At 54.9% G+C, this 22,945-nt stretch overlaps 3 protein-coding genes across 5 annotated transcripts in view; 2 read left to right on the forward strand and 1 right to left on the reverse strand.

Moving 5' to 3' along the window:
- LOC137862000 (C-signal-like) overlaps nt 1–22,945 on the reverse strand; it is a 176,021-nt gene that overhangs the window by 114,800 nt on the left and 38,276 nt on the right. The window lies entirely within an intron of this gene.
- E2F4 (E2F transcription factor 4) lies at nt 181–13,459 on the forward strand. Of its 2 annotated transcripts, none has more exons than XM_068693253.1 (10): nt 181–391; nt 1,085–1,194; nt 1,703–1,864; nt 2,304–2,347; nt 4,965–5,026; nt 5,400–5,685; nt 6,566–6,757; nt 7,945–8,001; nt 10,740–10,784; nt 11,127–13,459. In XM_068693253.1, exons 1-10 carry the CDS (start codon nt 212–214, stop codon nt 11,240–11,242), a joined length of 1,254 nt encoding a protein of 417 aa, XP_068549354.1. In that variant the 5' UTR covers nt 181–211; the 3' UTR covers nt 11,243–13,459. The 2 variants fall into 2 exon arrangements, with proteins under 2 accessions (XP_068549354.1, XP_068549355.1); XM_068693254.1 differs by having other exon boundaries at nt 183–391; nt 7,945–7,992.
- ELMO3 (engulfment and cell motility 3) lies at nt 13,630–22,597 on the forward strand. Of its 2 annotated transcripts, XM_068693244.1 has the most exons (20): nt 13,630–13,787; nt 13,872–13,912; nt 14,036–14,108; nt 14,189–14,239; nt 14,706–14,875; nt 15,722–15,821; nt 15,924–16,075; nt 16,672–16,750; nt 16,997–17,047; nt 17,279–17,401; nt 17,587–17,718; nt 18,038–18,142; nt 18,690–18,798; nt 19,018–19,154; nt 19,269–19,432; nt 19,527–19,639; nt 19,857–19,961; nt 20,336–20,418; nt 20,588–20,668; nt 21,337–22,597. In XM_068693244.1, the coding sequence occupies exons 1-20, from the start codon at nt 13,710–13,712 to the stop codon at nt 21,547–21,549; spliced, it is 2,160 nt and encodes a 719-aa protein (XP_068549345.1). In that variant the 5' UTR covers nt 13,630–13,709; the 3' UTR covers nt 21,550–22,597. The 2 variants fall into 2 exon arrangements, with proteins under 2 accessions (XP_068549345.1, XP_068549346.1); XM_068693245.1 differs by lacking the exons at nt 13,630–13,787; nt 13,872–13,912; nt 14,036–14,108; ... (7 more) ...; nt 17,587–17,718; nt 18,038–18,142 and having other exon boundaries at nt 19,062–19,154.

Here is a 22,945-nt window from a genome sequence, read left to right on the forward strand (position 1 = left end):
CCTCCACCGCTCCCCGCCCTTCCCGCGGGATCCAGGCCACGCCCCCACTCTGACCACGCCCCCCTCATCTGGCCACGCCCCCTCCGCGCTGGCCACGCCCCCATCTCCCCGCGCGCCCCCCCCGCCCCCCCGCCCCCGGCGCGGAAGCTCCCGTCGTGCCTCGCGGCCCGGAAGCGGAAGCGCGGCGGGGCCGGAGCCGGGCGGCGGGCAGATGGCGGAGTGCGGGCCGCAGCCGCCCGGGGGTGGCGGCGGCGGCGGAGGAGGAGGCGGAGGAGGGGGCGGGAGCGGCCCGGGGGCGCCCAGCCGGCACGAGAAGAGCCTGGGGCTGCTGACCACCAAGTTCGTGTCGCTGCTGCAGGAGGCCAAGGACGGCGTGCTGGACCTCAAGCTGGTGCGGCCTGAGGGGGGGGGGCGGTGCCGTGAGGGAGCCTCAGAGGGGAGCCGCTCCTGGGCTGCGTGTCCCCGGGGTGGGGCTGCTGGTGGTGGCCCCGCTGCCAGCGGGGCTCCTGGGGGTGCGGAGGCACCGCCCGGCACCGGCACCGAGCCCTGGGGCAGCCCCGGGTGCTGAGGAGCTCGTCCCTTGTGTCCCCGCTTGGTGCCAGCACCGCGAAGCATTCTCCAGGCAGAGCCTCTTGGCAAGGTGTTGGTTCTCTGACGGCATCAGGTTTGGGTGGGAAAGAGCTTCTGAATGTCAGCCTTGCTGTCACACAGCTCTCTGCGTTCCTCTTCCCGTTCCCATCTCTTTTTATCTTTAAAAAGTGCTGCATCTTTTGGCTGCCGGTCCAGTGGCTTCCAGCCCTGCTTTGCTGCTGAGTTTTGCAGTGGTTTCTGCAGCCACCCTGAGCGGGACGGCTGGGATCCCATTTGTGATTAGCGGGGAAGTTGCTGATAAGAACAGGTACAAAGGGGCAGTGGCTTCTCATGGGCGTAACGGCATTGAGAACAAGGCTTTGTAGCTCGAGGTGCTGGGATAAAAGAGGCGTGAGATGGTGAGCAGAGAGCTTGGTCAGGAAGCAATCAGACAGGGAGGGAGGAGAGAAATGGGACCAAGAGGTTGGGGTTAAGTGTCTGACTTATTTTGCAGGCTGCAGATACCTTGGCTGTGCGACAGAAACGACGGATCTACGATATCACCAATGTCCTGGAAGGCATTGGGTTGATTGAGAAGAAGTCAAAGAACAGCATCCAGTGGAAGTGAGTGACCGAGAAGGTCTAAATCGCTCACGGGTCCCTCCTAGGTCAAGGTCCAGTTTTCTGGGTACCTTTTTCCCATTCGGACGAGGCTGTTGTCCCAGTGGCATTGTCCAAAACAGTCTGCTGGGAGCAAGGGGCCTGAACTTTCCCCAGCCGAACTGTGCTGATGGTGGCGGTGAGGAAAGCTGAAGCGTGTCTGGCGTGTTGCCTGTACTCCGGAGCTGTTATTTTGGTTCACACTGGGTATTTTCTGTGTCTTGGGCTAGAAAAGATGCCTGTTTTTGTTCTGGAGGTGGGGGAGAGCCCTGGCAGGCTGCGGGGTGTCGGAGCACTGAATGGTGCTGAGCTGGAAGGTGGTAGGGGATGTGGAGTGGGTACAGATGAGGCTTATCTGGCCGTGGCATAGGGTAGAGGTGGTGGGAAGGGAGGTGGCAGCCTCTCGGGGAGGCTGGGGCTGCTTTGACCGCTCCATCAGCTGATCCGTGTCCCTCCTTTTCCCTCCGCACAGAGGGGTGGGTCCTGGCTGCAACACGCGTGAAATAGCTCACAAACTGATCGAGCTGAAGGCAGACATAGAGGACCTGGAGCAGCGGGAGCAGGAGCTGGAGCAGCAGAAGATGTGGGTTCAGCAGAGCATCAAAAACGTCACAGAAGACGTGCAGAACAATCGATATCCTTTGGGCAGCTGCTTATTCCTCTGGGCTGGAAGGCAGTGCTGCTGGAGGACCTGCACTGAAAGGGTCAGGAGGCAGAGCCCCCCTTTTGGGGGCGGGGGAGCTCTGCCCAGCCTGGGAGCAGCTTCCTCTGCGGGGCAGCGGATGCCTTGTGCCCCCGTGGTTGTCACCTGGCTCTTTGAAGTTCCCTGGCACTGTAATGTTTGCAGGGAGAGAGCTGCTTCTGTCTGAGCCACAGGTGCTGCTGTTCTTGAGCGCAGAGCTGCTCTTGCAGCTTGTCTGAGGTTGTCAGCCCTGAGGCTCACAGACCTCGCCTTCAGAAGCGTGTGGCACGGGCAGCCCCCTGGCAGTGGCATTTTCAGGAAGGAAACGCCAGGTGCCCTTTGAGTCCTGTCCTCGCAGGAAGCAGCAGCCCTTCTCCTTAACCTTCAGAACGTTAGCGTATGTGACGCATGAAGATATCTGCAAGTGCTTCACAGGTGAGGAAACTGCTGCGTGGTAAAGATGTAATGCTGCATTCCTGGCTATCCCAGCTGCTTTCCTTCCTCTGAGGAAGGGGAGGCAGCAGATCTTAAATTAGGTCCGACATGGGCTGCCTGTTAGCACCAGTGTGGTGCGAGTTCTGATGCCATCCTTTGGCTTGGGAACCCCTGAGCTGCAGTTTTGTTGTCACCAGCAGATGTGAGGGGGCAGGAGGTTTCTTTGCGCTCGTGTTTAAGGCAATGTCTGAGCCCTTCCTAAGGTAGTTTTTTGGCTGGGTGTGGGTGTGTGTGTTACTTTACGAGCCTTTTATTTTCAGGAATTGGGTAGGTGGTACAAATCCTGGCTATAAGAAAAGTTTACGGTAGAAATCTGGGTGTAAGCAGGAAGAAAACATAAAAAGAGCACCTCACCTACACGGGCACCTTGCCAGAGCTGCAAGGTGCCCGTGTAAAAAGCCACATGTTCTGTCTCTGTGGGGCAAAAGTGAAGAAATCCCCACTGGATTCTGTTTCTTCTCTGCTAGCAGCTGTAATGCTATCTGTAGGACCCAGAAAATCCCCCGTGGCCGGCGTGCAATGTGGCAGCCAGCAGAATCAAACCGTTCTCAGCTCTAGTGGCGTGGAGTCGTAGCTGCTTTCTGCTCCAGTGAGCGCTGTCCCTGTGACCCTGGGGCTCTTCCAGGCTGCCTCCTTGCCCCAGGCTGCATCAGTTCTTCTGTTTCTCATCTTTGCCTTTGTCGTGCTCCTGTTCACCAGACGTTATCCCAAACTCGTGTGTTCCACCCCTCGCTTTGCTGTTTCTTCTGGCTTAAGTTAGCACCCCGTGGGGGCAGGGATCGTGTTTTCAGTTTGACAGAGCTCGGGGCCAGATAATTGGTGCGAGCCTGTAGGAGTTGACTGGAGACCAGCAGACAGACGATTGCTTGCTTGATTGAGTGTTTTGCATTTTGCTGCACCTGTTTTTCTAAACCAGTTTGCATCTGAAGTCAGACCCCACCGAAAAGTGCAGAGAAGATGAGATCTTACTCGGGGCAGATCTGAAATCCTTTGGAACGGAGGCTTGATCCGTGTTTTTCCATTGGTTTGTTTCGTTGTGTCCCCGGATGTGCTGTATGAATTTGCTTTACACACGGCATCTGATTCCCCCTGCCAGCAAATGTCTGGGCCTTGGAGAGGTTCTCTGTTGGACTCCTTGTGTTCCTGAATGGTGGTAAAGGCTGAATTTTCTCTCCCTTTTCTTATTTAGGGCTATTAAACTCACTTTCTTCAAGTTAGTTAGGACTTGAAGACTTCCCTGCTTGGACTCTCGCCAAATAGGATTTGTTATCTGGGTTTTAAATAACAAAAACAAAACCTGAGGATGTATTAGCTCAGAGTGACTGGGAGACGTAGTTTTCCTGTCTGTTGCTGCGATGTGTTGTGTGCTTGCAGAATCCAAAAGGAAACGGAGGCACGCTGTGCACCAATGGGTTTGTTTTGTGAAAATATTTGGGAATTAGCTATCAAGAGAGATAGAAACACAGTGCCTGTGTTGTAGAGGCTAACGGGTGTTAAACCTTGAGCTTGTATCTTTGTTATGCCTTTTTAATGTCTTTTAACGATACTTATTTGAAGGACAGATTTGTTGGAGGAATCCCACCTTACTGACAAATCTCCTGGTGTTTTTAATCCCTTTCCTTTTGCTGATCTGACCTTTAATTGCCAGCCTGAAACTAAAGGCTGTGCTCTTCTGCTGTCTGCTCTCTCATCACTCTGGGTGATTAATATTCTGTATTAATTATCAAGTGAAGCTTAGTGCAGAATACCAGTGAAGTGTGAACACAAACCACACAAAAGCTTGAACACTTGAAGCGAAAGCTGCTAACTGCTCAGTCTGAATGTCTCATGTTCCCAGCACGGGCTGTTCTCTCTCCACATTTCTCTTGCTCAATGTAAGCCCGGAATGGAAGCTGCTGGGCTGGGATTGTTGTGTTATTAGGGGTGCTGAGCTCAGGGAGCTGCAGAACTCGGTGATATGATACCGATCATATGACAGCGAGTGATCCTGTGGGTCAGCCTGGCCCTTGGCATCGCTGTGCAGGGTCCAGTACAGGCAACTTTGGCTGGTAGAGGCCAGGGAGTGTTGTTTTGGGGTGTTGGTACTCAAGCAAAATGAGGCTGCTGTGCTGCTGTTAGCAGCCTGGCCCCTGGGCCTAGCTCCATGCTGTCTGCTGGCAGTGCAGCTCTTCGAGGTGCTTGCTGTTTTGTTCAGAATTCAAATCAGAAAGCTTCTGACAACAGGATGAAGGGCCTTTCACTTAGGGTTCAGACGTTCTTCAGAGGGAATTTAAGCAGTTTTCCAGTGTTTCCTCAGAGAGAAAGAAAATTTAGCCCCGTTAAGGATACTGCTGAAACACTTGAATGTCTCTTTAGGGTTGCTTTGGGAGAAACTTCACAGGTCCTTTGTGCCCATGGCAGTTGGCACATTTGTCGCCTTACGATGTGGGTATAAACGGCAATTTTGGCAGCTTTGGGAAGTGCAGGAGATAAGGGGCTTCGAGGAGGGGCTCTTTGTCAGTGCCTGCACCATCAGAACGGTTTGTGCCACCGAGTGCTGACCAGTCTGTTCTCACAGGTGACACCCTCCTTGCAATTCGAGCCCCATCAGGCACGCGCTTGGAGGTTCCCATCCCTGAGGTGAGTGATAAATGTGTGGGGAGAGGGCACCTGTGGGGTGTGGGTGTGTTTTGGGGGGGTGCTGCTGGATTGACCAGGCTGGGAATTAATTGGTGGTCCTGGTTTTGATGGAGCTGGAGGAACTGGCAACCCGAGGAAGGCTCCGGATATTAAATAATTGCCAGGAAGCTTTGTTTGGTGGTACGTGAGCTACTGCAGGAGCACCACGGGGAAGGGTGGTTCTGGGAGGGTCAGGAGAGAGCTGCTGAGATGGGAACTGTGCGTGGAGCTGTCCTGAGCTGCCTGGACTGCACGTCTTGCCAACGGGAAACTCCTGTTCTGTTTGAAAAGGGCTCTTAGCGTGTGTCTGTGTTTCACTTCTGGCTTTTCTCAGGGCCCAAACGGGCAAAAGAAATACCAGATCCATCTGAAGAGCACAAGCGGTCCGATCGACGTTCTCTTAGTAAACAAGGACGCTTGGAGCTCTCCTCCTGTCGTGCTACCCGTCCCTCCCCCCGAAGACCTCATTCAGTGCCAGGCAGTTGCACCCTCGAAACCACAGATACCGCCGCTTGCCCACTTCCAGGAGGCTTCCGTTCCCAGCAGCACCCAGCCCTCAACGCCGACACCTTCCAGCACTCAGGATCACAGCCCTCCTGCGCAGAAAGCCCCGAGCACAGGTGAGAGGGAAGTTAAAGCAGAAGTTTGTAAAAGAGCCTTCTCGAGTCCCGGTTCCAACGTTTAGTTTAAAAAAAAAAAAAAAAAAAAAAAAAAGGAGACTGTCAGAAACACAGGGTGAGTTAGGTTGTGGCTTTGTCCAGCCACATTTTGAAAGCCTCCGTTAATGGAGATCCCCGTCTCCTTTGTGAGCTCTTCCAGGGCTGCAGCACCCACTCAGGGAGTTGTTTATGGATACCTGGGTTTGTTTGGGCTGCAGCTCGTGCCTGTTGCACATATATCAGTTAATACCACGGAGAAACTGTGCTCCATCATCTCTGTCACTGCTTATCAGGTGGCTGTGAGCTGCTATCAGATTGTTCTTAGACTTCTCTTTGCCTGACTAAGCCCAGCTCCCTCCAACCTTCTTTGTAGGACACGTCCTACACACCTGCCTGTGTTGGTAGCCCTCAGCTGGATCATCTCCACATCTTCTAGAAGTGGGAGATGGTCAAAGCTGGACACAGTGTTCCAAGCTGAGCCTCAGCCCCAAGGAGGAGGGCAGTAACTTCCCTTCCCCTGGGAGTAGCTCAGTGTGCGGCTTGTGTTGGTTGTGTGGCAGTGTGCTCTCCCGCAGAGCTGCTGCAGAACCTGGGAATTTTTGCCGGGTGGCATCAAAAAGCCTTCTTCCTAAAGACATTTAGATTCAGAGTTTAGTGGAGGACTGGTCAGTGTTAGGTCAGAGGTTGGACTGGGTGATCTTGGAGGTCTCTTCCAACCTAGACGATTCTCTGCAGCTCCCTGCACTCGATCAGCATTGCAGGTGAGGGTTTGCTCTGTGCCGTAGCTGCTTGTTTGGGGGCTGGTCGCAGATGACATTCTCGTGTGTCCATGACTTTGCAGAAGGCAGCGTCTCGGTGGCGGAGCCCAAGAGCAGCGGTGACCTCGACCCCCTCAGCACCGTGCCCACGTCCAGCAGCCAGACGGCCGGGCTGGACACGCAGCCGCTGCAGTCCTCTGCCTCGCTGGACAGCAGCTCCGTCCTGCCCAGCCCCTCTACCTCCTTTGAGCCGATCAAGCCTGATCCCACAGGAAGTGAGTATGCGACGTGCCCCCGTTCTGTGCCTCGCTCCGAGAGAGTGCTGCATGGAGCGAGAGGGAAAAGCTGCTGAGCCCGGGGAGAAGAGCTGAACCCCGTTCTGCTTTCAGCCAGGCCCTGCAAGGGGTGAAGGGTTTTCCTGTGAGGATGCTGGGGAACCTTGTGAGGAGCTGACAATGTCATGTCTGCACCATGCCATTTCCTGTGACACCAGTACTAGGAAATCCACAAGGGACACTCACGTGGTGTGTCTGTGCTGTTGTGTGTTGGATTATTCCCTTTTAGCCCCTTCTCTAGTGCTAGGTCCAAGTTGTGAGACTGTGAAGCTAGAGATATTTCATCTTTTGATAACTGTGCCTTTGTAACTTGTGGGATGTTTTCCTTTATTAGGAGAGCTCTTGAATCTGTTTTTCTCCTCTACCCAGAAATACTTTGTCCATCTTTAGTGATCTTGTAGTCCTAATGATCTTCCAGTATATATTTAGGGAGCTTCCTGATGTGCTTGGTGAGATGAAATGGACTCTAACAAGGAATATTTTAGCTTTATGCCAGGAAAGAGCAGCAGCCCACAGACAGGAAAGCATTGTCTGGATAAGGCACTGTGCTGTAATGCTTCAGAGCTTACCTTCACTGCAGGAACGCTCGAGGTTCAAGTGTTATGTTTAGAAGAGGCAGTTTTGCCCAAATGTAGCTCCTGTAGTTCTTTTCTCACACTCTGCTAGCATGTCTGAGAGAAGTGTGAGCAGTTTGTCTTCCATCTTGGAGCAGTTTTGACTGTGGAATTAGGCCTCTGGTGTGCGTAGAGCTTACCCTAGTCCAAAGAGGCTGTGCTGACTGGAGGCATGCCCTTATCCTACACGAGGCAAATTGAGGTGTTGTACAGAAGCTGATGCAGTGTGAAATTTGCATGCAGGCTATTACTTTAAAGCTGCTGACTGTGATAACACGTCCATGTACTGGGGTTCCTACATATCTATTTAAAGTAGTTGAGCTTAAGTGTTTTGTTGCTGATCATTTCTGCAGATATATTTGGCGTGGGGTGTGAGAGCAGAATTTCTGGTTGGTATGGATGATTTGGGTGCATAAAGACTGAAAGTATGGTTGGACGGCAGGTGGTCAAGTTGTAAAACATTTCAGACACTTCATGTAATGATGCAAACCATTTGCTTTGTTGTATTTGCAGTGCTGGAGCTTCCCAAAGAGCTGTCAGAGATGTTTGATCCAACGAGAGGTATGTTCGGTATGTTCACTCCCTGATCAGCCTCGTTCCGTGCCCATCCACCCACAGACGTGGGGCAGTTTGTTTTATTTACATGCTTCTGGATTATTCTGGGGGTGTGGTTTTGTAAGGTACTTGGGGTAGCTGGTGGCTGCTGGCCCTCTACTTGTAGAGGGTGCTCTTAAAATTACTGTTTTCTCTATGTAATTTTCTGTCTTCATGTTGCCAGCACTCTTTATGAGGAGTTTGCCCTACAGTGTGTAGATGAGGGCTTTCCAGGCACCGTGCCCGTGCTAATTTGTGCTCTGTCTCCCCGTGCTCCTTCTCCAACTTGTCTGCACCATCCAGAGCTACCGGATACATCCCTGTTAGTCCTGTTCCAATTAGAGCCTACCTGGAGCTAATCCAAGCATATAATCTCAGGAAATAGTCTTCTTTCTTTCACGTATCCCTCAGTGCTTTTGGTAGGCTTTTTGGAGCATTAGGGGAGGGGAGGCTGCTACTTGTGTCAGGTGTTCTGCCTCTGTCCAAGGAGAGTGGGTATCACTGCCTCATGGTAGACAGACTTTGGGCTAAGTAAGGGCAGGAGAGGTGCAAGAATTTGGTCTAGCATAAGCCTAAACTGGGAAAGTTTGTTTTTGTTTGTTTTGTTTTTTAAATTTGCACATTTAGACCCCAGTCTTTCCCTTTGCTGGCAAAATACTTCCTAGCCCTGCAGCCACGTGGAGCCGAGTGCACACAAGCACTTCGTGGTGGTGACAGGATATGTCACAACTGTTCCCTGAAGTCCCTAGTTCTCTGCTCTAGCGGATGCTTCGTGAAAGTGCAGCTTTTTGCTGTAAAAACCACGCAGTTCCAAATGCCATACACGTGCAACCATCCGATCTGTGTGCTAGGAACCCTGAGCCAGGCTTCACGGTCAGCCTGGAGGGCAGCTTCCCTCCATGCTCAGCCCAGCGCTTGGAGCACCCACAGCTGTAGGCAGTGGGTGAGGTCTTGGTAATAGCTGAATACATCTGAAGAGTAAAACTGACACTGTGCAGCATGAAACATAAACTGCTGCAGGGCCCCTGCCCATGTAGAAGGTACAGCTTAACCCAAACTGTGCTATGTGACTACATGAACACTATTAAAATGGAGAGGTTTGCTGTCTACATTAATGTATGTTGTTTTATGGAGTGTTCTTTACAGTTTGGAGCGGGAAAGGACAGGTCTAGGAGTGAAGGAAAGTGCCACACGGCATAGTCAGGTTTTAACCATGATGTGCTGTTAAATTGCCAGTGAAAGCTCTGCTCTGCAAAATGGAATTGGCAAGTGGTGAAGCTCAGCACTGGAAAAAAATCAACACTTAAAAGCTCAGGGAAATGATTTTTGCAGCGTACTTTGCGGCCTCTTTCAAGCCGGTGTGATCATAGTAATGGTGCTCTGTCACTGGCTGCTGCTTTCAGGCTATGCACTTTAAGCTGCAGAAGCCTGCAACTTCTTCCTTGGTGTTTTGTGTTTTGTATTGTACTTTCTCTGTGTGGTTTTCTGTCTCTTAAGTGGATGTTTAATAACTGCTGGCTTTATACTTGTATCCTGGAAAAAAAAATTCAACACACGCGTGCACATCCTGCTACATTATCAGCCCTGAAAAGATCTGAGAACGTAGGCTCTGTATTTAATTGCTGTTTTTGAAGCTGGTATCATTCCTGTCTAGTCACTTCCAATTGAAATACTCTCATCTCACAACACTGAATGAGGCAGGTAGGTTCCTGTCTTCTAGGAAACAGCCTGCTATGGGTAAGCATCGTGAAGATGGGTTCATCTGAGTTTCTTAGGTGAAAGCTCACTTCAAGCGTGGGTACATGAAGTATCTCATCACCTTAGCTAGATTGACTTAGATCTTCACTATTTAACTTGGCCAAGTGGGAAATGGATTCAGAAAGTTGTTTTCAAACACTTCTTTAAGAAAAGAGGTTGACTTGCACACGCTTTATCTGGCTGCTTGTCTGTCTACCCCTCAAGTGCCTCGTGAACCTACCAGCCAAGATTAACAAGACTGGAGGAAGGAATGACATTTCGGAGATAATTACTGCCCACACAAAACTATAAAAAACTTAGAGGGGAGAGCAGTTAATGACCCATTAGGGAAGGATATGCAGAGCTCAGATGTTATTCTGTTTGGCAGTGGGCAGCCAGCCAATCTACCAGTGCATATTGCTGGATTAGCCACAGCACAGCTGTGGAGCAAAGGGAGCAAATTAGGGGGAACAAAGGGGACAAATCTGGAGGAAACTGGAGAGATTGATTAGTTCTGCTGCTCCTGGAACAGCTCACTTCTTTTCCGTTTTTTCCCCACTCTAGTAAAGTCAGCCCATAATTGACAACCATGAATGTGTCAGGCTTTACCAGCTCGCTTTCAGATGCATGTTGGAGAGTTTCCTTTGGAAGAGTTGAGGGACACCAGCTAGCATGCCAATGCGGGGATAAAGCATAGCCCATCATAAGAAAGCGACTGGCTTATGGCTGAGCTAAGCAGGCAGAAACCTCCCGCAGAATGTTTAGATACTGCTTGAATTGTCTTGACGTGCAGCTTTCCCTTTGCCCGTGCAGGAGGCCTGCTCTTTCTCCTCTCACTACCTGCACACGCTTTGCATCAGCAAAAAAAAAGGGGTAAAAAGGCTGAGGACCAAAAGAGGCTGGGAAGGGTGGGAAACTACCCAGGCACAGACCAGGGAAGCGGTGTGTGTTGCTTACTGTGCTCATCTCTTCTCTAGAATGTATGAACTCCGAGCTACTGGAAGAGCTGATGTCGTCCGAAGGTGAGTCTTTGAGTTTCCCCCTCATGGTGTGGTCTTTTTGGGGGAGAAGACTAGTTCTGTGTGACTTTGTACAGCTGGCAGCCTTGTGAATGCAGGCTTGCCCTCATTTTTCTGGGCTCTGGGCATAGACTCTGTTCTCACTGTCCCTCCAGAACAGGACCAGAAGAGCCCACTCAGTCTCTCCAGCATTGTGAGGCTGATTTGAAGCTCCCTGACAGACCTCAACGTGGGGTGGACACCCTGGGCCACGGGGCAGCCTCATGGCTTGGTGTCCGATGGCAACTTTGGGCTAGGTGTGGGTGTGCTGAGCTTTGTAACCAACTGTGGGCTTCTCTTTCCCAGTGTTTGCTCCCTTGCTTCGCCTCTCCCCTCCTCCTGGAGATCACGACTACATCTATAACCTGGACGAGAGTGAAGGCGTCTGTGACCTCTTTGATGTGCCTGTCCTTAACCTCTGACTTCTCAGTGTGGCTGCGAGCCTCGCAGAGACAGAACATTTTGTAACTTTGGAAAGTGTCTATTTTTGGATTCCTTTTGTGCTAGAGCTCGACAAGTGAGTGATACAGAGATGTTCTCATACGGACTCAGAACCAAGAGATGTGGACTTGCAGGCCGGGAGCCTCCTTGTAGCTTCTTTCTCTTCCTGTGTTGCACATGCAAGGTCTTTGACTTAACTTGCCTCGCTGCACCTCTCTCTTCACCGGATCCTGGGCCTCAGTTCGAAGGGTCTGTGATTTGAGTGCTCCCAGCTCATCTGTAGAGTTTTGCCCATGTGCCTCTCCGAGCTTCCTCAAATCTGCATGCCTTGGTTTTCCTGCACTCCTAGAGGCACTTTGCACCTCCTAGGTACCAGCTGCTACACGGAGCCCTAATATTGTGTGGTCATTTCACAAGTCCGGATGTAATTAGCTAGACTTTCAGTGTGAGTGGTTGAGGTTGGGGTGGTTATATTTTGAATGACGAGGAAAAAAAAAAAGGCACCACAGTGTCCACTTCTTCCAGCGACTCCAGACCAAGCTAGTATGTTTTACAAGAAAAAGCACTTTTTTTCCAGCTGTTCCTCTTAGTAGGACCCAGGAGTTGAGCTGAGAGTTTCCCTGCTTTTGCATCACTAGGAATCCTGGTTCTCTCGTGGTGTGTGTTCACCAGTCTGCTGATGCACAAGCCCAGGGGGTCCAGCTCCTTGTACAGCAGCTGTGCTGTTTCTGCAGGGCTGAAGAAGGTGTGCCAGTATTAATATTGTTGTTTTTTTCTTAAGAGATGCTTGAAAGGATAAGACTGCTCCAGCTGGTGCCTTTAAGGTACTCCAACTACATCAGACCCTGCTCATATTAGCATATAATTGTTCTCCAACCATTGCACTTGAGCCTTCAACTGTCTAAAATGCGACCAAGCAGTAACAATTCAGTGGTACCCTGCTGTGACAAGATACAGAGGTGTCATCAAAATTGTGTTTTGTTCTCCCCCCCTTTCTTTCCCCTCTTAGCATCTGTTCAGGATCAGGCTTTCTGTATATTTGAATTTGATCCCCTAGTGCCCGTATTCATGCTCCCAATTCCTGATCCTGTGGCAGGTTGCTGCCCAGTGTGTTGCTTTCTCTGCATCATTTGTTCCATGAGGTTCTCTTAATTATTTTCTTAACGGAAGGTCTGCTGTTGAGTTTTTTTTTCTGATCAATCTTTGACCCTGTGCATTTTTTTTATTGGTAAAAATCCTTCGTGGATTTGTATTATATTTTGCAAGCCCCTGATGTTTTTCTGGTCAGATCGTGTTATTTGATTGTCGTCAGTTTTGCACATCTTCCTGCCAACGCCGCGGTAGCAGCTGTCGTGCCTTTCCTGCTCAGCCAACTGCCGAAGAGGAGGCCGGGCCAGGAAGCGTGGCTGGGCATTGCAGAGAGAGCTTGCAGCCATCTGCACGACCAGTCGGTGTTTGACTTCTGCTCAGCTGCTCACCGCGTGTGAACCACAAAAAAAAAAAAAAAAAGCTGGAGCACGAGCAATAAGGGATGTAAATGGGATGTCTTCGATCCTCGGAGCCTGCAGAGGTGAGAAGAGCGTAGGCTTGGGACCTCTCTTCCCGAGGTGGCTCCTCGTGCCATTTTGTTCTTTGTGGGACTCCTCCAGAAGCTGTTCACTTCTGCAGCGTGGGAAGCTCGTGGTGTGAAGCACCAGCATCCTCTAGGAGAAACGTGAAGAATTCAGTAGGAGCAGACAACATTGGACACTTTTTCTAGTTTCTAGATGGCAGTGGGCAGCTACTACTGGTGAGACGGAGACCGGGTGGGTGGTGAACTTTGCGTCCGCATGCAGCAGTTCCTCGGCCTTCCCTCCTTTGCATGGAAGCTACCCAAAAACTGTTGGTCCTGCTCGCGCGTTCGCTTGGCGCCGCGGCTTGTGCGTAGCTAGAGCTCCCGTCAGCGCGCTGCCCGACCTTCGCTCTCCCTCCCAGTGTTCATGTTTGCCGTCGGTTAGACAATGTTTGGAAGAAAAAAAAAAAAAAGAAAAAAGAAAAAAAAAAGAGATGTAGAGAAGATTTACAGTAACAGATTGAACTTTGATTCATATATAAAGATTATTTTTATACTACTTTTTTTTTTTTTTCTGAAAGGAAAGAAATTTGCCTGTAATATTTGTACAGTTGTTCTCTGAGTGAATAAACGACCCCTTTCCAGAGCCTCCGGCTGCTCCCCGTGTCTCCGGGCCCTTCCCGTGCTGGGTTTGCCGTGACCCCTGCCCTCCCTGCCTCCGCTCGGGGGCAGCCCCAGCCCGGGCCCCCCACCCACCCACCCACCCACCGGGGCCCCATCCCCGTGTTCCCCTCGGGCCTCCCGGGCCCTCCCAGGGGCGGGGAGGGCGGCAGCGACCCGGAACTGCGGCGGGGAGCCGGGGCGGGCCGTGCTTTGCCGGGGCGGCTGCGGGAGCCATGCCGCCGCCCAAGGACGTGGTGAAGATCGCCATCCAGATGGTGGGCGCCATCCCCCAGCTCATCGAGCTCCAGCAGGTACCTCCCGGACCCCCCTCAGCAGAGCCCCCTTGGCTCCGCAGCCACCCTCTCACCGCCGTCCTCCCTTTCCCTCGCCCGCAGACCAAGCCTCTGGCCTCCGTGCTCAAGGACGTCTGCGACGCGTGAGTATCGCGACATGGGGACCGTGGTGGCCCACCGGGTCGTGACAGGCGGTGACCGGTGTCCCGCTGGGTGGTGGTGGCCGGGACCATCCTGGCTCCACGCCTGGCTGCGTGTCCTCGCAGGTGGAGCCTGCCCAACGCGGAGCACTACGCCCTGCAGTACGCCGACGGGCGCCAGACCTACATCACCGAGTCGGTGAGCGGCCACCTGCCCGCCCGGACACCGGCCCCGGTGACCCCGCACGCCCCCCTCACCGCTTCCCTTTCTCCTCGCAGAACCGCGGGGAGATTAAGAACGGGAGCATCCTGCGGCTGACCACCTCCCCGGTACATCCCCTGTCTCCTTCTCCGAAAGCTGGGGTCGGCGCTCTGCTCCCCGCCGTGGAGCGACGCGGCCCTCCGAGTCCCCCCCCGCCTCCCTCGGCGACTCCTGGCTAATGACAGCTCCTCCCGGTGCCTCAAACCCAGCAGAAATAACGTGGGGAGAGCTGTCTCAGCCTTCATCCTCCCTCAGTAGGGCTTGGGGGAGCGTGAAGAGAACCAAATAGCGTTGAGAAGCGCTGTGGATGCACGGGCAGATTCATCAAGTGTCCTTAGCGTGGTGCCGGCCTGACTTCCTCAGCTCCTGCTGTTTTCTGCTCTGATCGCTCTGTCTCAGTCCTCTCCTTGCTGGGGCTGCTCTAGCCTGAGCCTCCTTCCAAAACTTTACACTTACGTTCCTCCAGCCTCTGCCTCCGAGTTTCTTGCTGCCTTTTGACGAGCCCCGGTGGCTTGATTCTTTCCTTCCTGGTAGGACCAAGAAGCAGAGAGGTTGTACAACGGGATCCGGAGCAACAACGTGGACGTGAAGACTGACTCATTGAAGAAGCTTGCAAGCCTCTCCCAGGACGTTACCTTTGCTCAGGAGTTCATCAACAGGAATGGCTTGAAACTAATCTTCTGCATTGTGGAGGAAGGGAACGAGTGAGTATCAGGAGGGGAATTTCCTTGCAGTTCTTGACTTGTCTCCTCCCTTGCTAACGCTGTATGAGCTCCAAGCTGGGCTTCGTTCGTCTTCCTGGCTTCTTGCTCTTTTTGGCTGCTCTCTCCAAAGGCCCCGTGCTGCAGCACGGAGGGCAGCGCTGGCAGCAGCTCTGCAGGTTTGTTCCCTGCAGGGACGTGGCTTTCTCCCTGCACTCCGGGAGCCAGGCAGAGGTCCCCTGCCTGCGGGCCTGACCCCTTGTGAATGTGCTCAGACTTGAACCTCCCATCCCTTCTCTGGCTTCGTGATCTGCAGCACTACCAGTTTTGCTACCAGGAGACCTCCTGCTGCTGCTGGTTCCTGCTGCCCCATCTGCCACCCCCAAATAATCCCTCTGCCCTGAGGTTTTTAGCTGGAAGAGGTCTGTGGGCAGCTTGAGAAAAACCTGCCTGCCAAAATCCTGCCTCCCTGCCTCGATCCTCTCACAGTGTGGTGGTGCATCTCATCTGGAAGTGGAACCTAAAATCACACAGCAAAGTGCACGTTTCTTGAAAGCACGGGGTGGGATTTGGGGTGGTTTGGGTTTACTGAGGATTGTGTGCGCGATTGTTGTACTGTGGTAATGCAGCTTTCCAGAAACTGTACAACTTCCCCTGCCTTGACTTCTGGGATGACCAAGTGAGAGTCTCATTTCTTACCCTACATTCTCACTTTCTGTTCTTTTCATTCTCGTGCTCACTTGCCTGCGTTTCTGCTTGTTCCTGATGTGCCCACCAACTCCCACCTTCCCGTGGGGGCTGGGAGTACCTGGCCCCATCCTCCCCGAGTTCGCTGTTCTGTTCCTGCAGTTCGGGGGAGATCCTGGCTCACACCCTGAAGGCCTTCATGGAGCTGATGGAGCACGATTTCGTTTCCTGGGAGACTCTCAGCGCAGCCTTCATCAAAAAGGTAAGCAGCTCGTTCTGCAGACTCCGTAACCGTGCCTTTGGGATGCCTCACTGCCCTCGTTACCTAGGCTCAGCTTGCCTTCGATGTTTGTGTGTGTTGTAGATAGTGAGTTATGTCAACATGAACGCCATGGACGCCTCTGTGCAGCAGCTCTCCTTGTCAATCCTGGAGAACATGGTACCTAGCAGTCGCCTCCTCTTTGACCTAGTCAAAAAAGAAGTGACAGTGGATCGTCTCCTCACCCACCTGCAGGTGTAAGTGGTTGCCAGAGCACTGGTCTGCACCCGAAAGCCAGGGGGAGTGCGGCACTGGAGGGGATTTTTCGGGGTCTTGCTGATTACTGCCTTTCTTCTGGCATTGGCGCTTCCTTCCCTCTCCCCAGTGTGTTTATGAACAGCAGTAGTACAGCTGAGGCAGGTTCTGCGTTCCCTCTTCCTTTATACCTCTGCTTGTCTTCAGTTTTGAGCTTTTCATTCCAGAAAATGGGAAGCCTTGTGGCCAGGACTCCTGCTGGCCTCCCAGGCCTGCTGCTTACCCTGGGTTTCCACCCCACCTACTCCTGTGGCTCCAAAACGTTGTCCCCTTCCCTTGTCCCAAAGGCCCATGCACCTGCAGCTTCTCCTTCATGTCTAGGCTCTCCTTGCTCAGTGCTCCCAGAGCTGCCTGGGGAGCTGCACCCAGGGATGTGCCCAGAGCAGCATCAATTCCCCATGCGGGTGCTGCGGGGGGCGTCTCGCCCCCGGCCCCACTGTCAGCAGCTGCTCCCTTGTGGCTCTGGCTTCTTTTGGGGTGCAGCAGAGGACTGTGCCGGTCACCACAGCTGGTGACTTTCCTCACCCTCCTTCCTCAGGACAAATGCCCAGCTGCAGCTGAAGGCGATGGCCCTACTGATTGCACTGCTGCTGGCCGCGACCGACAGCGAGCGGCGGGTAAGGGGCTGCGGGGTGGGGGGCACCGGGAACCCGAGCACACCGGTGTGAGATGTCAGATGACAGCAACAGCACCAGGGCTGGTGGTGTCACAGGGACCGTGGTGGCCCAGACCAGAGCCTGGCACAGGGCAGGCGTTTCCTCCCCTGCGATGGGAGGTTTGGGCAGCTGGGTCCTCTGCTGTGGCTTTTGCCTCCTCTGGGATGCTGTGAGGAGGTCCCCGAGGTGTTTAAATCTCCCCCCTAGGACATGATGGAGTACCTGAGGGAGAAGAACATCAGGCAGTTCATCCACAAGGTGAGGAGCACTGCTCACCCAAGTGTCTGCTTTGTGCTTCTTCCTGTCCTTACCCCCAGCCTCTGCACCCTTGTGTGTGCCCCCCACAGCACCCAGCCTTTTGGGGAGCTGCCCGTTTCCTAAAGCCCCTTCCAGCAGCAGATCCTGCCGGGTTTTGGCTCTTGGTCCCTCGGTCTGGAGGGACTGGGAGCAGCGCCCTGGGGGTCCCTGCTCACTCGCAGTCTCCTGTAGAACATCATCCACAGCCCGGAGCCGCTGGGGGACGAGATGGCCCACTACCTGTACGTGCTGCAGTCCGTCAGCCTCAACCTTTACGACCGCCGCATGAGGACCTCCATGGATCCCTACTCACAGGTGGGGGAGCGCTCTCCTTGCCAGCCCGACCCCGCTTCCTCCTGTGGGAGCAGAGCCGGGCGAGGGTTTGCCTTTGGGGTGCGTTCCTTTCCCAGCGCGTTTGCTTTCGTTCTCGGTTTCAAACCCAGGGGAACCTGCCTGCGCGGTTCCCGCTGGCATCCCTCCCCTCTGCTTGTCCCCCCCAGGAGCAGCGGGAGCTCCTCCAGTCTCTGCGCCAAGCTGCCTTCGAGTCGGAGAGCGAGGCGCCCACCAGCAACTTCAGCACCGAGCGCCGGCGGTCCCTGTGCGCCAAGGAGTTCCGCAAGCTGGGCTTCACGGTGCGGCCACCCTCTGTCCCCTCCCCGGCCACGTGCCAGTTCCACTTCCCGGCTTCAGCAGGACTTGCAGCTTCTCCCCTGGGCCTGCTGTCCTTCTTGGTCCTGCTGTGTGGTGCTTCCCTTTTGCCACCCCTGCGCTGCTAAACAGCAAGTGCTGTGGAGCTGCCGTGCCCCGCCGGGACTGTTATCACCGCTCTTTGCTTTTCCTGCAGCCACTGTTTGGGGCTGTTTGGCCCCTGCAAGGCCCTGGACTGCATCGGGGTGACTCTGCTGCTTTCTTCTCCGAGCGGCAAAGTTGAATCCTTTCGTGTCTTTCCAGAACAACAGCAACCCAGCAGAGGACCTCCGCCGTGCCCCGCCGGGGCTCCTCGCCCTCGACAACATGCTCTATTTCTCCAGGCACACCCCCAACGCCTACAGCCGGGTGCGTGCTCTCTCCTGGCGAATTCCCCAGCAGGGAGGTGCTGGTGGATCTCCAGCTCCTTTTCCTTTCTTCATAGTGGCCTGTCCTTGGCCGGGATACCCCTTTTGAGCTGGTATCCTACTGTTGCTCTGTTTTAATTTCAAGTGCAGCTGAGTCCTTCCTGTGGGTAGGAGCAGCGATTTGAGGCTGCTGGTACCTTGCTGAAGGGTCCCTGAAGTGTTTTGCTTACAGTTGGGTTTCCAGGCCTTGTTCAAGTCTGAGCAGACGAGGGTGATTTGGGGAAAAAAAGCACTCAGTGGGTGCAGTGTTAGCCACGCTCGGACCTGCTTTGCCTGCGATCAACTCCTGCCTTCAGCTGAGGCAGGGGAAGGAGGATGCTGGGGCTGGCTCCTGGGGAGAAGGAGCTGCTGCTGTTAGGAACAGCTCAGCTCTGGTGGGAACAGCTCAACCAGGAGGTTCAGGAGGATGGTGGGGAGCTGGAGCCTCGCTGCGGGGACAGCACTGATTTTGTGGCGTGTGTAACGTGAGGTATCAACCCTCTCCTCAGTTCGTCCTCGAGAACAGCAGCCGTGAAGACAAACACGAATGCCCGTTCGCTCGGAGCAGCATCCAGCTCACCCTGATCCTCTGCGAGATCCTGCACATCGGAGAGCCGTGTACGTGCCCAGCCCGTCCCCCTCCCTGCCCTGCTGCCTCCCAGCGGGGACACAAGGCAGGGGGCTGCGTGCGTGCCTGTCCAGCGGGGCCCCCAGGCTCCGCCGTGGCCGACAGCAGGGAAGGGGAGGTAGGGCTAGGAAATGCCCAGGTTCTCCTGGATGCTGAAATTCTCTGGCAAAAGTCGGGAGTCTTGGCATCATCTGTCCTTCTCACCGCAGGCTCGGAGACGGCTCAGGCCTTTTACCCTATGTTCTTCGGGCAGGATCATTTCTTTGAAGAGCTCTTCTGCATCTGCATCCAGCTGGTGAACAAGACCTGGAAGGAGATGCGCGCTACCCAGGAGGACTTTGATAAGGTGACGGGAAAATGCTGGGGCCTTGAACGAGGGCTGGGGACAACGGGGCGTGTGCGTATTTCAGGGGCTCTGGGGGAGCGTCACCAGACCGGGGATGATGTCCTGTGCCCCCAGGTGCTGCAGGTGGTGCGGGAGCAGATCACCAGGACCCTGTCCCTCAAGCCCACCTCCCTGGAGCTTTTCAAGACGAGAGTGAACGCACTGAACTACAGCGAGATCCTCAAGCTGCGGCAGACGGAGCGGCTGCACCAGGAGGAGACGCTGGCGGTGCCCGTGCTGTGAGTGGGGCTGGGGGTGCCCTCTGAGGGGCTGTGGGGTCAACGAGTGCCTACTGAAGGATCCGTGCTCCTCTTCTTCTGGCTCTTGCCCCAGGGAGTTGCGCGAGAGGCTGAAGCCGGAGCTCCTGGAGCTGATCCGACAGCAGCGCCTGCTGCGGCTCTGCGAGGGCACCCTCTTCCGCAAGATCAGCAGCCGCCGCAGGCAGGGTGAGCGCCAGCCCCGACCTGCTCCTGGGCAAGGGATGGGCACAGAGGCTTACAAAGTGCCCCCTTCCCTGCCAAAGGGGAGGTCACAATTAACTGCGGGCACCTCAATTAACCGCGGCGCTGAGCAAAGCGCTAATTGAGGGGGCAGCGCCATCCCTCCTGGGGTGTGGGGTGGGAGCTGGGGGCTGAGCGCTTCCCCGCGGGTTTTCTGCTGCAGATAAGCTGTGGTACTGCCGCCTGTCACCCAACCACAAGGTGCTGCACTACGGGGACGTGGAGGAAGGGGTGCAGTCGCCCCCCATCGAGAGCCTGACGGAGAAAAGTAGGTGGCGAGGAGAAAGAGAGGGAAGGGGGGGTGGTGAGGAGGGGAGCCCTCTGCCCACCTCCCTTGTTACGTGCTCGGGGGGCTTTAAGGTGGGAATTGCCCTGGTGCCACACGTCTGGCCCAGGTCCTGCTGGTGCCGTGGGGCTGGGGAAAATCTCAGTGGGGCTGGCTGGCTTGTGAAAGGGCACTGTGGAGCAGCTCGAGCTCCCTCATGTTGGCAACTGCTGTGAGACTCCTTGCCTGGGCTCTGCGGGGCTCTGAGCACTGGGGGCACCCCGTGGTGTGGGGCAGGATGCCTCCTGCCCGTGGCAGTGGTTGTGTGGGTGAGGAAGCAGGAGAGCGGGCACTCAGAGCTCCTCTGCTTGTCCCAGTTCCCGTGGCAGACATGAAGGCGCTGCTTATCGGCAAGGAGTGTCCACACACGAAGGAGAAGAGCTCTGGGAAGCAGAACAAGGTCAGCACCTCCACCCCTACGTGCCAGGCTTTTGATGTGGCTTGAGATTGGGGACCTGCTGGGTCTTCCAGGCTGCAGAGGAGACTGGGAGGCAGCTCCTGCTGTGAACCCCACCAGGCTGGAAAGAAGCCAGCTGAGAACCCACCTAACCCATGTTTGTTCTCTGTAGGATGTCCTGGAGCTCGCCTTCTCCATCGTGTACGATGTGGAGGAATATTGCCTGAACTTCGTTGCCCCCACACGGTACGAGGTAAGCTCCAGGGGCCACGGGACGGCATGTCCTTGCCAAGGGAGCCTTAGCAGCGCAGAGGAGAGAAGGGGCTGAGGCTGGACAGGCAGCCTGATCCTGGCTTGATCCTGGAATTGGACACTAAAGGGTGACTTGTGATGCTGGGAGGGAAAGTGCCTGCTCCCACCCTTCTTACATAGCCCAGAGAAGCTAGGGTTCCCTGGCCTCCAGCCAGCCTGCTGGGCTAGCACCAAAGGGACAGTAACCTCTTTGTGCGTGCGTGGCCGTGGTCCTGCAGGAATGCGAGGACTGCAGCGCTCTGGCTGGCTGCGAGATAAGGGGATGAACAAAGCCCCAGTCTGGCTGGGAAGGTCAGACGGGGAGCTCCCAGGGGCTGTGGCTGGCAAGCGTAGCACTGAGGGACACGCTGAGAAGCCAGCTGGTCCCACACTGACCACAGGCAGAAGCTGGTGGCCTCCCCAGCACAGCAGGGAGCTTGGCTGGGGTGAGGAGGGAGAGGATGGTGCTGCTGAAGGCTTCACGGACCGAGCTGCCCTGAGCCCGTGTGAAGGAAGGGCGAGAGCATGGCAGGGAAGGAGGTGCTCCAGGACGTTGGGGTGGGACAGGTTGGCGGAGGTAGGGGTTTTCCAGCTGCCCAGAGCTTCTCCTGAGCTCCTGTGCTTCCCCAGTTTTGCCTCTGGACGGATGGGCTGAACGTGCTCCTGGGCAAGGAGATGACAAGCGAGCGCATGCAGACAGACCTCGACGTCCTGCTGTCGATGGAGCTCAAACTGCGGCTCCTGGACATTGAGAACATCAGCATCCCCGACACCCCTCCTCCTGTCCCAAAGCCCCCCAGCAACCTAAACTTCTGCTATGACTTCAGCCATGCAGAACAGTGAGTTTCTGCATCTCCCCTGTGCCCGATCTCCCTGCCCCTTTTTTTCTCTGCGGGCTGCCCCATTCAGCTCTGCGGTGGTTGGAGCTAGAATTGTTTTGTCACCTGCCAACAGCAAAACCCTTCCTCCAGGCTCTGTCCCCCATTCCTGCCCCAAAGGGACGAGCCCAGGTGCTTGGGTGTGCGCTGCTTGTCCCCCTCCTGTGCTGGAGGCTGTGAGGAAGCAGGGCAGCCTGTCCCCCTTCCACTCCTGCACCTTGCCCAGCCAGAACTCACCAGCATCCCCGAGCAAACTGTTGGTAGAGGGAAGGGGCAGGTCTGCTCTACTCCCCTGCCACAGGTGGGCGAGATGAAATTCTTCCTAGACAGCTGGTGCTGCCCCCACACCCACCCTTTGCTGCGGTCAGATTTGGGCAGAGCGGGCAAGGGCAGCAGGAGGAGTGAAGGTGCAGGCACTGCAGCTGGGGGATCATCACTACAGCGGTACGGCTCCTTCCTGGGTTAAAAATGGGTTAGAAAAGGCCCACTGCAAGGTCTGATGAGCAGCCAGCACTCCCCAGCAGGGTCAGGTTTGCTGATGGACAGGCCAGGCACTTATGCACTGAAAGATTTCTTTTCTGCTCCCCTCCCTCTCCTTGCTGCGAGCACTCCCAGTCCCAGGCAGGGCTGTGGGATGCTCCCAGAGGTTGTTTAGGGTACGAGTCCCCTCTCCCCAGCACAATTTCAGACGGGCACAGGCTCGCTGCCCCAGTGCCTGACCCCAGTCTGTGCTAACCTTGGTGCCTTCCCCCACCCCGGTGGATACTTGCACACTTCAGCCATGCTGCTGCACTACTGCAATACGACGAGCTACCTCCTCCGTGGCCCCAAAAACCTCCCGCCCCGGTGCCCTGCACCTCCTCGTGCCTACAGCTTCTCCGATGGGTGTTGTAGTGACCAGGGGGTAGCCTGTGACTGTCTAAGCACTGTAACTGCACGCTGCTGGGGTGGCCAGGGCTCTCGACTCCCCCATCTCCTGCAGATTTGGACAATAAACACTTGTGGAGAACTCATGGCTGTGTTGTTTTTGAAGGGTTGGGGAACGTAGGGGATGTGACAGGGACAGCACATGCTGCCCTGCTGCCTCAGTGCCTCAGAAGCGACCCACACAAAGCAGCTGTGGAAGAAAAGCGCCTTGGGTGGCTCCTAGGACATGGGGCGTAGAAGATACTTCAGGAAACAAGGCCATCCTGGAATTTACCACACGGTGCTTTAGGAACCCTGTAGGGTGTCTGGCAGGAGGATTTTCCTCCTGCTGCTGAGCAGAGGAGCAGGCAAGGAGCTGAGCCACCTCAGAGCAAGGTGGCAATGGGGCTGCAGCTAGGCTGGAAACGGCCCCAGTAGCAGTGCAGGTTGCTCTG

Source organism: Anas acuta, chromosome 10, assembly GCF_963932015.1.
Source record: "Anas acuta chromosome 10, bAnaAcu1.1, whole genome shotgun sequence".
NCBI lineage: Eukaryota > Metazoa > Chordata > Aves > Anseriformes > Anatidae > Anas > Anas acuta.

What these genes read in the sequence shown, in the direction of transcription:
- E2F4 (XM_068693253.1), top strand. Translation starts at nt 212, where the DNA reads ATGGCGGAGTGCGGGCCGCAGCCGCCCGGGGGTGGCGGCGGCGGCGGA. An exon ending in GAAGACGTGCAGAACAATCG is followed by an intron (nt 1,865 to 2,303) that starts ATATCCTTTGGG and finishes AACCTTCAGAAC; the next exon opens with GTTAGCGTATGTGACGCATG. An exon ending in CAAGCCTGATCCCACAGGAA is followed by an intron (nt 6,758 to 7,944) that starts GTGAGTATGCGA and finishes TTGTATTTGCAG; the next exon opens with TGCTGGAGCTTCCCAAAGAG.
- ELMO3 (XM_068693244.1), top strand. Translation starts at nt 13,710, where the DNA reads ATGCCGCCGCCCAAGGACGTGGTGAAGATCGCCATCCAGATGGTGGGC. An exon ending in ATTGTGGAGGAAGGGAACGA is followed by an intron (nt 14,876 to 15,721) that starts GTGAGTATCAGG and finishes CTGTTCCTGCAG; the next exon opens with TTCGGGGGAGATCCTGGCTC. An exon ending in CCTGCACATCGGAGAGCCGT is followed by an intron (nt 18,799 to 19,017) that starts GTACGTGCCCAG and finishes TTCTCACCGCAG; the next exon opens with GCTCGGAGACGGCTCAGGCC.